The 13217-nt window shown below is 39.7% G+C and overlaps 1 protein-coding gene across 1 annotated transcript in view; it reads right to left on the bottom strand.

Moving 5' to 3' along the window:
- Window positions 1-13217, bottom strand: part of Adamts20 (ADAM metallopeptidase with thrombospondin type 1 motif 20) — a 118396-nt gene that overhangs the window by 6453 nt on the left and 98726 nt on the right. Inside the window, exons 31-36 of the mRNA XM_042677496.1 lie at window positions 12791-12991; window positions 11476-11605; window positions 10387-10481; window positions 10210-10301; window positions 9598-9731; window positions 5509-5600 (exon numbers count right to left, since the gene is read on the bottom strand). Coding sequence (XP_042533430.1) covers window positions 5509-5600; window positions 9598-9731; window positions 10210-10301; window positions 10387-10481; window positions 11476-11605; window positions 12791-12991 — 744 coding nt within the window. The remainder of the gene's footprint in view (window positions 1-5508; window positions 5601-9597; window positions 9732-10209; window positions 10302-10386; window positions 10482-11475; window positions 11606-12790; window positions 12992-13217) is intronic.

Here is a 13217-nt window from a genome sequence, read left to right as displayed (position 1 = left end):
TCAGATCTCCATCTCCTCAGGAGCTAGAATAACAGGTGTGAGCCACCAATGCTCAGCAACATCTATCTAATTTTGAAATAAAATTCTGCATTTTTAGAAATGTCCCCCACAAAACATGAAATGAAAGTGCCCTGTCCTCAGGGCGGAGAGAGGCACTTTACTGCTGGCTCCATGTTTGGTTTTCTTTTTTTTTTTTTTTTTGGGTCCGGTCGTGGGGCCTGAACTCTGGGCCTGGGCGCTGTCCCTCAGCTCTTCAGCTCAAAGCTAGCGCTCTACCACTTGAGCCACAGCGCCACTTCTGGCTTTTTTTCTTTTTGCTTATGTGGTGCTGGGGAATCGAACCCAGGGCCTCAGGCATGCAAGGCAAGCGCTCTACCACTGAGCCACCTTCCCAGCCCTATGTTTGGTTTTCTTAAGGACCTTAGAGTGAGCATTGACCTGGAATGTCTGTCTTTCTGATTATAATCTTGGGTAAGGCACGTTAGGGCTACATAATTTTTTGAGATTTTTTTTTTTGGGGGGGGGATGAGGTTACCTTGAGCTGCAGAAAAGGTGTTAAAGACAAAATAGAAATAGATGCTTTATTCTTTAAAATCCTGATTATGTAGATACTTTTTATTCAGATTCTATGCTTATCAAAAAATATCTTGACCAGGCGGCTATGGCTCATGCCTATAATCCTAGCTACTCAGGAAGCTGAGATCTGAGGATCATGGTTCAAACCAGTCCAGGCAGAAAAGTCTGTGAGACTTATTTCTAATTGTCCATCAAAAAGCTGGAAGTAAAGCAATGGCTCAAGTGGTAGAGCACCAGCCTTGAGTGAAAAAAACTAAGAGTAAGTACCCAACCTCTGAGCTTAAGCTCCAGTACACACACACACACACACAATATTACCATAGACAAAGAGGGAAATGTTAACGTGGTAAAATAGTCAATCTGTTAAGAAATTAAGATAATCAAGAACATGTCATCCTATGCCACAGAACTCTTAAACTGAAACAAAACAAAGTACATATGATAAGACGGAACAAAAAGGCTGATCATTCTACAATAACTGCAAGGTTTCTGTGGACAGAACAATTTGGCAGGAGATCAACAAGGAACTTTACTGAACATCACTGCACACCATAGCCTGTGTTCTGCAAGCACTCCACCCTACCAAACCCGAGTTCACATTCTCTGCACGCACGCACAGAGCCTTCCTCAGGATGAGCCGTGTGATATGCTGCAAAACCAGCCTCAACCAATTTAAAAAGACTGAGATAATCCAGAGTTTGTTTTCCAATCACAATGAAGAGAAAGTAGAAACCAAAAACAGAAGGAAATTCGGGAAATTCACAACTATTTGGAAACCGAATAGCTGCTGCACTCGTAAATAACCAGAGATTCAAAGAAGACATCACACATGACAATAAAAAATGTTTTAAGTCGAAATAAACACGCAACATAAAAAATCCAAAATGTAGCAAAACAAGTACTTAAAAGGAAACTTACAGCTATAAGTATGTGTGTGTATATATATATATATATATATTAGAAAAGGATCATTTGACCTTAAGACACTAGAAAAAAATCTAGGACAAGCACAAGAAGAACTAATAAAGGGTAGAGTGGAAATGGATACAATAAAGAATGAAAAACAATAGAGAATATGAATAAATCCAAACAATGGCTTTCTTAAAAGAGCAAGCCTAACAAAGCTCAACTGATCCAATAATTTAATTTTTGAGAGAGAGAGAGAGAGAGAGAGAGAGATTTCTAAAGTCATGAAAGAGGGGTAAGGGCACTGATAAGCTAATAAAAATATGAAAGAATATAAAGGGATACTAGCAATATAATACATTACAACCAATTCATTAACTCAGATGAAATGGATGAATTTCTAAAATGATATGAATGACCAAAAGTGATGAAAGGAAAGCTAGAAAAAGCTGAAGGCATCTGCAATGAATAAAGACATTCAATTAGTCAGCAATTTATTTTTTTACAAAGAAAACCACAGGAAAGAATTTGTGTCAACAAATAATTCCCAAAGTATAGGAAGAAGGCTGGGAAGATGGCTCAGTGGTTGAGCGCTTGCCTTGCATGCATGAGGCCCTGGGTTCGATTCCTCAGCACCACATAAGCAGAAAAAAAAGGCCAGAAGTGGCGCTGTGGCTCAAGTGGTAGAGCACTCGCCTTGAGCTGAAGAGCTGAAGGACAGTGCCCAGGCCCAGAGTTCAGGCCCCACAACCAAGACCAAAAAAAAAAAAAAAAAAATATATATATATATATATATATATATATATATATATGAAGAAGAAGAAGGAATACTTCCTAACTCATTCCATGAGGCTGAATATCTCCTTGGAAACTCAAAGCCAATACAAGAGAAAAAATGGAAGAATAATATCTCTTACGACTGAATATGAAAATTTCTTAACCAAACATTAAGATACCCAATCCAGTGACGTAAAAAAAAATATTATGCACTGTGACTTAATCATAGAAATGAAAGCTTGTTTTAACACAGGAAAGTCAATGAGAATACCATACTCTAGCAAGATAATAATGGGCAGTCATCATAGGATCATCTCAATAAATGCAGGAGAAATTAGAGTTGAACTCTCCTGTCTTTCTGCCCTCCTCTTCCCTCACCTCCCTCTTTCCTATTTGTACCCCTACTGGGGCCTGAACTCAGAGCCTCCCATTTTCACTCAGCTTTTTCCCTTAAAGTTGGAGCCCTACCACTTGAGCCACATCCCTACTTCCAGCTTTCTGCTGGTTAATTGGTGCATCGCTGCCCAGGCTAGCTTCAAATTATGTTCCTCAGATCTCAACCTCCTGAGTAGCTAGGAAGACAGGCATGAGCCACCAGCGCTTGGCTCCCTTTGCTAATAGCAGCATGTAAGCTTAGAAGAGAAGGGCACTTTTCCCCACCTGGCCAGAGACTTCTACAAACCACTCACAGATACAATAGTTAATGAAGAAGATCCCAGCGCTGTCCACCTACAATGGGAACATTAGCGTGGTCACTCTCTACCACTCAGCACTGCGCCAGAGGGAGCTGCCAGGGCAAAGAGATAGAAGCTATCCCAATTGAAAAGGAAAAAAAGTGTGTTTTTGTACATGGATGATTTCATCGTGCATTTAGCAACTCATCAGAAATCTACTAGAAAAGCTATTATCACTGATCAACTCAACAGGGTTTCAGGATGCAAGAGTTACCTATGAAAATAAAGCCAAGAGGGAGATTGTCCAGAAGGAAAACTGTACTCATTACCTGACTTATCAAATGGTAACCCCTCTGTACAACACCTTAATAATAACAACAAAATTATATCGAAAATATTGACTATTGTATCTCTGATTTGAAGTTTATTTAACTAGACAATTCTCCCTGACAAATATATATATATATATGTATACACACATACATGTATATATATATATACATAGATACATAGATACATAGATAGATAGATAGATAGATAGACAGACAGACAGACAGATATAGATGTGGGTCTTGGGGCATAAACTCAAGGCTTGGGTACTGTCCCTGAACTTTTGCTCAAGGCTAGTGCTCTACCACTTGAGCCATAGCTCCACTTCTGGTTTTTTGCTGGTTAACAGGACTCTCATGGACTTTCCTGTCTGGGCTGGCTTTGAATTGTGATTTTCAGATCTCAGCCTCCTGCGAAACTAGGATTATAGGTGTGAGCTGCTGGCGCTCACCTTTGCCTTAATAATTTTTCCTAGAATAACACAGATAAGCTCACTCTTCTACAGTAATTCTTAAATATTTACATTCTTAAATATTTATCACCTCGAGTTCTTTTACTAAGTTCTTCACTCTCTTTACATGACATAATTTAAAATTCCTTCTCTTAGCAATCTCCTCCAATTATCTGGTAGATTAAAAATTAACCTTTGAGAACAGAAACTTTAAAATATGAGATTCCAGTAGTCAATTAGCAAGTAAACTTTGCAAACTCAAAAATGTGTTTTAATATTTTATGATTATGTTAGAGGCTGTTTATAAATCACTCTATGTTTTGAGTTACACTGAATTTAGTGTTTGAGTGAAATAAGACTCTCTCATAACATTTCTAGGTTCTACTGGAGTTACTGGACTTGAGATTTGTCTGTTTCTTCGTTAGGTTTTCTTATTTATCTCAGACTTTAGTTTTAATCTCTTCTGATCTCTCTTAAGTCTTCTCTAATATAGACAATATCCCTCTAATCCTACTATAAACATGTTTTATATGTCATGTGAAAGTTGTTAATAAAGAATTCCAAGTAGAAAAGACTTCAGCAAAACACCAACAACTTCTCTTCAAGATGATAGCAGACTTTTAATTGCTATCTGCTGGGTAGTAGATGTGATTCATGCATTCAATTAGCTTTGAATATACCCAACGTTGCTATATTCACCTAGCTTACAATTCCCTGCCTTATCATAAAAATATTGTTTGTGTAAACTGTACAAAATCCCTTATCAGACATGAGATCCCAGCCAAACACTGGTGGCTTGTGCTTGTAGTCCTAGCTAATCAGGAGATTGAGATCTGCAGATTATGGTTCAAAGCCAACCAGGGCAGGAAAGCCTGTGAGAGAGACTCTTATGTCCAATTAAACACCAAAAAGTCAAAGGTGGAGGTGTGACTTAAGTGGGAGAGCGCTAACCTTGAGCAAAAGAGCTCAAGAACAGATTGACACAAAAAAGGGAGGGGAAGAGAGAGAGAGAGAGAGAGAGAGAGGGAGAGGGAGGTATGCAAAATTTCCTCTAGGAAACACATTCTGGAAGTCATACAAAGACATGAAAAAATGTATGAGAAAACATCTAGAAAGAAGACATTAAAAAGAAGGAATTAAATTATTGAAATATATTTTTTCCATCTCAGAGGTAATAGAATAACTTGTTTTGCATATTGATTAGAAAAGGTTTGGTTTGGGTCCTGGTTTGAATGTTCAAGTTCAACCCTGATGACCCCATTTGGCTGGGTTTCTGGTGATGAGGACATTGTGGTAGAAGTGCAGGTGACAGCATTTTTTTTGTATTTTATATTTTATTTTTCTATTTTTATATATATGGTATATATAATCATTCAGACACACACCACACCCCTATGTCTAAATGATTCAAAATTCTTGTCCATTAGTTCTTTTAAAAAATCTTGTAATCGCCGGGCGCTGGTGGCTTACGCCTGTAATCCTAGCTACTCAGGAGGCTGAGATCTGAGGATCACGGTTCAAAGCCAGCCCGGGCAGGAGAGACCGTGAGACTCCTATCTCCAATAAACCACCAGAAAACCGGAAGTGGCGCTGTAGCTCAAGTGGTAGAGCGCTCGCCTTGAGCTGAAGAGCTGAGGGACAACGCCCAGGCCCAGAGTTCAAGCCCCAAGGCCGACAAAAAAAAATATCTTGTAAACATTTCTATGTTTGCACATTCCTTTTCTTTTCTTGTAATATTTTTAAGGCAACAAGGATAAACGTTTTTAATAGTAAAGGAAAAATGATCAGAAATACCTGCGGGCATCTAGCAGCACTGTAGCAATCTCCAGCCGTGGCATAGGGAACTGTCTTTCCAAATATTGTCTGGGAATAAAGAAGGTCCATTGCTAGAAAATAATACATGAGACTTCTTAGCATTAAGAGAAGTGGAGGTGTGGCTCAAAACGTAAAGCATCAGCTCAGAGTGGAAAAGACAAATGAGCGCATGAGGCCAGGAGTTCAAGCACCACTACTGGCACAAGAAAAACAAGGGAGAACAATGTCATCTTTACTGTCAATATACAATATTTACACTCTTTGTCTTAAATGGGCCTATATAAAATTTAAACAAAAAGGCCACAAGTATAATACAGAACACAGAACAAGCTCTCGCTGAATAAATTTTCTTTAATACAAAAATGTTCACTCTGAGCACCAGTGGTTTGAGCTTATGCCTGTAATCGTAACTACCTGAGAGGCTGAGATTGGGAGGATCTAGATTTGAGGCTAGCTTAGGCATGATCATGTGACCCCTTCTCATGGCTCACAGTTGTGAAGGCAGAAAGTCTGAGGTTGGGGAACAGCAGAAATAGCTTCTGGTAAGGTATTTATTTTCTTCTTTCTTCTTTTTCTTTTTCCGTGTGTGTGTGTGTGTGTGTGAGTGTGCGTGTGTGAGTGTGCATGCACACATGCACATTCTGACACTGGAGCTTAAATTTAGGGCCTTGTGTTCCCCTTAACATTTTTCAGTCAAGGCAGGCATTCTACCACGTAAGCCAAAAACCTCCATTTCTGGCTTTTTGCTGCTTAATTAGAAACAAAGCATCTCACAGACTTTTCTGCCGAGCTGGTTTTAAACGGCTGTCCTCAGATCTCAGTCCCTTAAGTAGGAGAATTGAGGCTTAAGGGTCATAGTCGGGAAGGGGGCTCAGTGGTAGAGCGCTTGCCTTGCATGCATGAGGCCCTGGGTTCGATTCCTCAGCACCACATAAGCAGAAAAAAATAAGCCAGAAGTGGCGCTGTAGCTCAAGTGGTAGAGCGCTAGCCTTGAGCTGAAGAGCTGAGGGACTGCGCCTAGGCTCAGAGTTCAGGCCCCATGACCAGACCCCCCCCCCCAAAAAAAAAAGAGTCATAGTCAACATGTCTTCTCTCAGGAAAGTTAGATCTAATTTACAAATATATATGTAAACAAATACAGGGTCACATACATATACACATAAATATAATAACCAAAGTATGGTCTATGCAGAGGAGGATTCTAATGGTATCATTCCTTTGAGCAACTAACTTACAAGTCTAACAAAATAAGTATCAGGAAGCTGGATCTTAAAGTGTCAAGGGAAGGAAAGCTCAAAAGGCGGGTGGGGCCGGGTGCCAGTGGCTCACATCTGTAATCCTAGCTACTCAGAAGGCGGAAATCTGAGGTTCACAGTTCAAAGCCAGCTGGGACAGAAAAGTCCATGAGACTCTTATCTCCAATTAACCACCAGAAAACTGGAAGTGGCTCTGTGGCTCAAGTGGCAAAGTGCTCGCCTTGAGCTAAAGAGCTCAACACCCAGGGACAACACCCAGGCCCAGAGTTCAAGCCCCACAACCAACCAAAAAAAGAAAAAGAAAAGAAACAAGGAGGGTGGGAACATGAATGTAGAGAAGAAGGGTGGGCAAATGCGCTCATAATATTCAATATACCACCTAACTTACATAACTGTTCATCACCTTTATATTATCAACCTTGCCTGGTGAATTAAAAAAGCTCAGGGACTGCACCCAATCCCTGAATTCAAGTCCTGAGACTCTTACCTTCAATCAATCAGAAGAAAGTTGGAAGTGGAGATGTTGCTCAAGTGGTAGAGTGCCAGCCTTGAACAGCAAAAGCTAGGCAAGAGTACATGACCCTGCATTCAAGCCCTAGTACTGGCATAAATAAATAATCATGAAACAATTGTAACTTAGACATTATGCATGCAAATATATAATACAGTTTGCAGATACAGTATGCAAATAGCTCAAAATATATGTGCTAGGCATTAGTGATTTCATAAAGATTGAACTAGGATTCTGCTTCTGAAGTGACTCTTTGCCTCTTAATTACAAATGCCTACCTTTCAGTAGGCCAGGCTACATTATTCCTGTAAGTACATTTTATTGATTGATTGAAGAGTAAATGATTTCCTAGAAAGGTGGCATGAGACCCAAAATCTTGGCTCTGTGAACAAGACTAATAAAGTCAGTTAATACGAATTAGGGAAATTTATTTAACTTCCCTATGTAAGTCTTAATTCCATTACTTGCAACCTTGGTGATGTTACATCTGTGTTAACTAATGCACAAAAACATTCAAACAACAGCTTACATTAAGCAAAAGGAAAGAAATGTAGATATCACCCTATTTGGAAGAAATAGTTGTATTGTCAAAGTCTGTAGAGTTCATAAGCTTTATAATGACAATTCATTGTGAAGGTTAAAATGTGTTTGTGACTTTAGTTAAGTATCACTATCCTACAATATTGTGAAATTTATGTAATCAATCCCAATAAAGAAATAAATTTAAAAGAAAGAGGGAAGGAAGGAAGGAAAGAAAGAAAGAGGGAGGGAGGAAGGCAGAGAAAAAGAAAGAAAAGAAGAGAGAGAAAGAGAGAGAGAGAGAGAGAGAGAGAGACTCAGTCCATCTGCGAAGTGGCTCTCCAACCATTCCACACTCTTCCAAAAATTTGGGAATCCCCTGGGAAGGTGGTGTGCCAGGTGGATTGAACCAGATCTGAATGAGTCTTTACTTTCCAATTTGCTCCGTATCTTTATAACATCAAATTTTAAAGCCAGTGAATGTGTAAGACAGATAACTACTATGTCTGAAATTAATTTCTACATGATTTCTCTATAATTAGTGTTTGTACAATGTAAGGGTTATCCAATTTTTATACCAAATTTAAAAAAAAATCAGTCAAATGGATAAGGTGTGGGAAACCACTTAATCCATTACAATTTGTAACTGTTACTATTATTATTATTATTATCATTATTATTATTATTTGTACCAGTCCTGGGGCTTGAACTCAAGGTCTGGGCACTGTCCATGAGCTTTATTTGCTCAAGGATGGCATTCTACCACTTGAGCCACAGCTCCATTTCCAGCTTTTTTCTTGGCAGTTTATTGGAGTTAAGAGTCTCACAGACTTTCCTGCCTGGCTGTGACTATCCAGGATTACAATGCCCTGATGTTAGTGACTGTTGCAAAGCCTGTAGAAAGCTCATGTGAGTATGTTGAGAATACTTTCTTCATGATACTCAGTGTCGTTGGGGTTTTGAAGGTAGAGACTTTTTCCTTGGAAAGGAGATAACTTTACATCACTGTAGTTCAAATTTTACTACAGTAGTTCAGGGGCTCCATGATGTATGTCATGTATGAGAATGTATCCAGAGACATTTAAAAAATGAAGTCAGAAGTGGAAGTGTGGTGCAGTGATAGAGCACCGGCCTTCAGTGAAAAAAGGCAAGCAAGAGTGGTATTGGGTTCAAGCACTTCCACACAAAATAAATAAAAATAAGAAAAGAAACAAAAGTTTAATTGTTGGCCATTCCCAAGTCCTTCCTATATCTTGCTGTCAGAGACATACCTCAGCATATGGCTAGACTATTCATTAGCAAATACAGTCTCTTCTGTTTGGAAAACAGATTAAATACTTAGGGGGGGGGGCCGGGGAGGAGAATGCCCGTAAGCCTGCATTCCTGTATTTCTCTTCTTAAGGCTAGTGCTCTACCACATGAGCCATAGCTCCACTTGGTTTTCTGGTGGTTAACTGGAGATAAGAGTCTCATGGGGACATTTCTGCATGGGCTGGCTTTGAACTGTGAACCTCAGATCTCAGCCTCCTCAGTAGCTAGGATTACAGGAGTAAGCCACCAGCACTCAGCTTTTATTTTAATCCTTTTTCTTTTTCTTTTCTTTTCATTTCTTTTTTTTTCTTTTTTCTTTCTTTCTTTGTTTTACTTTTTTTTTTTTTGGCTTGGTGGTTAATTGGAGATAAGAGTCGCATAGACTTTCTTGCTAAGGCTAGCTTCAAACCAAGATCCTCAGATCTCAGCCTCCTGCATAGCTAGGGTTACAGGCATGAGCTTGGTACTTACTTTTAATTTGCATAGAAATGAGGTCAATTCTTATTTTTTGGAAAACGGTGTATCCAGCAGCTAAGTAGTCATTTTTACATTTACAGTCTTGCCTCCTACTCCCATTAAAAGGACATTCATGTGGATTTTCTAATCTGGAACAACAAGGGGAATATTTTCAGTACTAGACACTATCACTGGGCCCTAACATGAACAAATGGTAAATTTTGGAAGGAGCAAAGTAAAAGACTTACTCCTACTATTGAGCATCATAGCGCTACCATGTTAAATAAGAAAGAAACAAAAACCATTCATAAAGAGAAAAATGCAAGGACAGTGTGTAAAAAAAAAACAATTCAGATGGAATTCTCTTAGTTTTGGTTACTAGAATAAATTTAACTTCTGGGAAGATACACACAAGTCCCTCTCAATGATCCTACTCATACCTTTAATTCTATCTGTGATTGTATATGATTGTTCAAGTCTGTTATATTAAGGAGCTGGCAAAGACAAAAGATGGCCTTAATATGTCCTCTTCTTCCCAAATGACCATGTGAACTATTCCAGCATCAAGCATGAGGCTAGAACATCTCAGACCGAATGATGTACACATGAGACAAATAGCGCTCATACCTCAGACCATACACTTCAGAAAAGTTGTCTTCGCTTTTGACAAGCGGTAAGTACTCCATGGGGTTCCCTGTGTTCATACCTGAACAATGGACCTAAAAGAAAATAGAAGCATTCAGACCACAGCTCCCAAAGACAATGGCCACTGTTAAACGTAATCAGGAATTGTTTTCTTCCTACCTTTATTATTCTTCCCTTTATGTTTAGATAATAGTCACCATCCTTGGTAGTGTTGTGTGTAACTTGGATTTCTTTGCAGGTGCTCAATGATTTGCCTTCAAAGACAAATCACAACACATCATTACATGAAACCAATGACAAACAGCATGCACTTGATCATGGGAATTCTGCTACACTGTGAACGTCTGACAATCCATTCTGTGGAATATGCATATACATTTATTTTCATGTGTTTTTTTTTTCTCATGCTGGTACTGAGGCTTGATCTCAGGGTCTTGTGTACTTGCTTGGCTTTTCCTACTCAAGGCTGGTGCTCTACCACTTGAGCCACACCTCCACTTCTGGCTTTGTGCTAGTTAATTGAAGATGAGTCTTCTGGGCATTTCTGCCTAGGCTGTATTTGAACCTCAATTTTCAAATCTCAGCCTCCGAAGTAACCAGGATTATAAGCATGAGCCAAACAGAACTCAGCAATGTTTACATCACTTTTTGAAGTACTGTAATTTGAGCTCAGGGTGCTTGCTAAGTAAGTACTCTACCACTTGAGCAACTCTACCATCTACTGGGATGGTTATTTTTCAGATAGGATCTCACTTTATGTCCTGGACCTCAATCCTCCTATTTGTGCTTTTCCCACACAGTTTGGATCATAGTGTGTGCTACCCTGTGTGGAAATAGGGTTTCACACCCAGGCTACCCTCAAACCTCCATCCTCTAAATCTTTTTTTTTCCTTTTCCTTTTTTTTTTTTGCTGGTCCTGGAGCTTGAACTCAAGGCCTGGGCACTGTCTTTGAGCAACTGTCCTTGAGCCTCTGTGTGCTTAAGGCTAGTGCTCTACCACTTGAGCCATAGCGCTACTTCTGGCTTTTTCTGTGTATGTGGTACTGAAGAATCGAACCCAGGGCTTCATGCATGGTAGGCAAGCACTCTACCACTAAGCCACCTTCCCAGCCCCCATCCTCTAAATCTTTACCTCCCAAGTTGCTAGGATGACAGGTTTCAGCCACTGTGCCTAGCTACTTTCACATTTTAATTAGGATTTCTTAAGGGCCACCTAGAATCCAGGAGAGCTTGAAATCAATTACTTACAGTCATGAGCATAGCATTTCTTTTGCGAGTCTGGTTTTAAATGCTTCAGGCATAAGTCTGTGGGCCAACCATTTTCAAGCCTGCATTCCACTCTCCTTTCCATTACCCCAGTCCCACACGTCATTGAGCACTGTGAAGACAGGAAAACATGAAGGTAAGATATATAACGGTTAGGGGGGTGAGAGGGGAGGAGATGGGAAGGGATGGGAAGGGGAAACAAGGGAGGAGGCAACAATGCTTGATAAGAAATGTACTCATTACCTTGCCCATGTAATTGTAACCCCTCTGTATGGTATTTTCACAATTAAAAAAAAAGATATATACCAATTTAAAAGGTCGGTAAATCCATGCCTCTCAGATGAGGTCCCTTGCGGAACAAGATGAAGGTCTAGAACTACCAGAGATGCCAAAATCCGCTAGCATGTGGACAGCTATAGGCAGAAAACAATGCTTAGGCATATACCTACGGCTATTATTCCTGTCCATGGTTTCTTTGTATTTATTGTGTGTAGCCATATCAGCAGCAGCCTGTACATACTTAATGTTAATGGAGGCTCTTGAAACTGCGACAGCTGTTTTCTCATTGTGTCCTGAGGCTAAGCATGTAAAGAACTATTTAGGTGCTTTCTGCCAATGAAATATGGAATACAGTGTTCTTACTCCTGTATTTGATTTATTTATGTTTTCTGGTTGCGGAGTACTAAAGATTGAATGCAGGTTCTTTTGCTTGTATTACTACTGCTTGAGACCTTTTTGCTCTGGCTGTATTTGAGATGGGGATCTCACTTTTGGCCCAGGCTGGCCAGAATTGCGATCTCCCTATTTATGTTCTGGCTATAGCTGAAATTACAAGTGCATGCTATACCAGACTCTTTCTATCAAGATGGGATCCAGTGAATTCCCCCTCCCTTCACCTTGGAGTAGCCTGGAGCCACTGTCTTTCTGATTTCAACACCCCAAGGAGCTAGGTGCCTGACAGATGCATGACACTGACACCACTAATAAGCATTCCTTAAGCATAGACTCAAAGTGCAAACTACTGTTCAGGGCTCTCTAAAGAAGAGAGATGAATTATTGTTAAAGTCTCTCCTAATAAGTCACCTATGGCAAGCATAAAAGAGGAATCAAATATGTACACAAATGATCAATGAACAAAAAAGAAATAAAATATGTATACAAATGACCAATGAAGTGGGTTTTTTTCAACAAGTAATGAGATAGCTTTGTGGATCTTTTTAGATGTACAGATTTCCAGCATCCCACCCTTAATAACATCTTAGGCAAAAGGCTTTAAATTATAGTTTTATACACTGACCTGGCTCCATTTCCCAACTTTCCACGTGGCCACATGCAGACAATTTCTAGTGTCACATTTGTGAAGATGAGGGGAAGGCAGCATGGGACATTCTCGGTATTGAACAGGCCAAAGCTGATGCGGCTTGTGTCTCTTAGTAGACTGGATCCCAATGCAGTAAGTAATCCTTTGCGGATAGCTAAGTCCACAGTTTCCTGTACACTGAGAAATACATAATTACCAGGAGACAGGAAGATGTCCTGATACTTAGTGAGTCCCTCCAACCAGACTAGAAATAGCTTTACACACAGAACAATGGGTAGAATGCTCAAGAAGTATTTGTCACCATGGAGGGAGATAATTCATCAGAGATTAGGTAATGGATTCATTTTGCCTAACTTTTTTTTTTTTTTGTGGCAGGGGATGGGCATTACTAGGGTTTAAGAAG

Source organism: Dipodomys spectabilis, unplaced genomic scaffold, assembly GCF_019054845.1.
Source record: "Dipodomys spectabilis isolate Male_0828 unplaced genomic scaffold, ASM1905484v1 ptg000039l, whole genome shotgun sequence".
In the NCBI taxonomy this organism is placed as follows: Eukaryota; Metazoa; Chordata; class Mammalia; order Rodentia; family Heteromyidae; genus Dipodomys; species Dipodomys spectabilis.
Note: the sequence above shows the minus strand (reverse complement) of the source record. Positions and strands in the feature narration are given on the sequence as shown.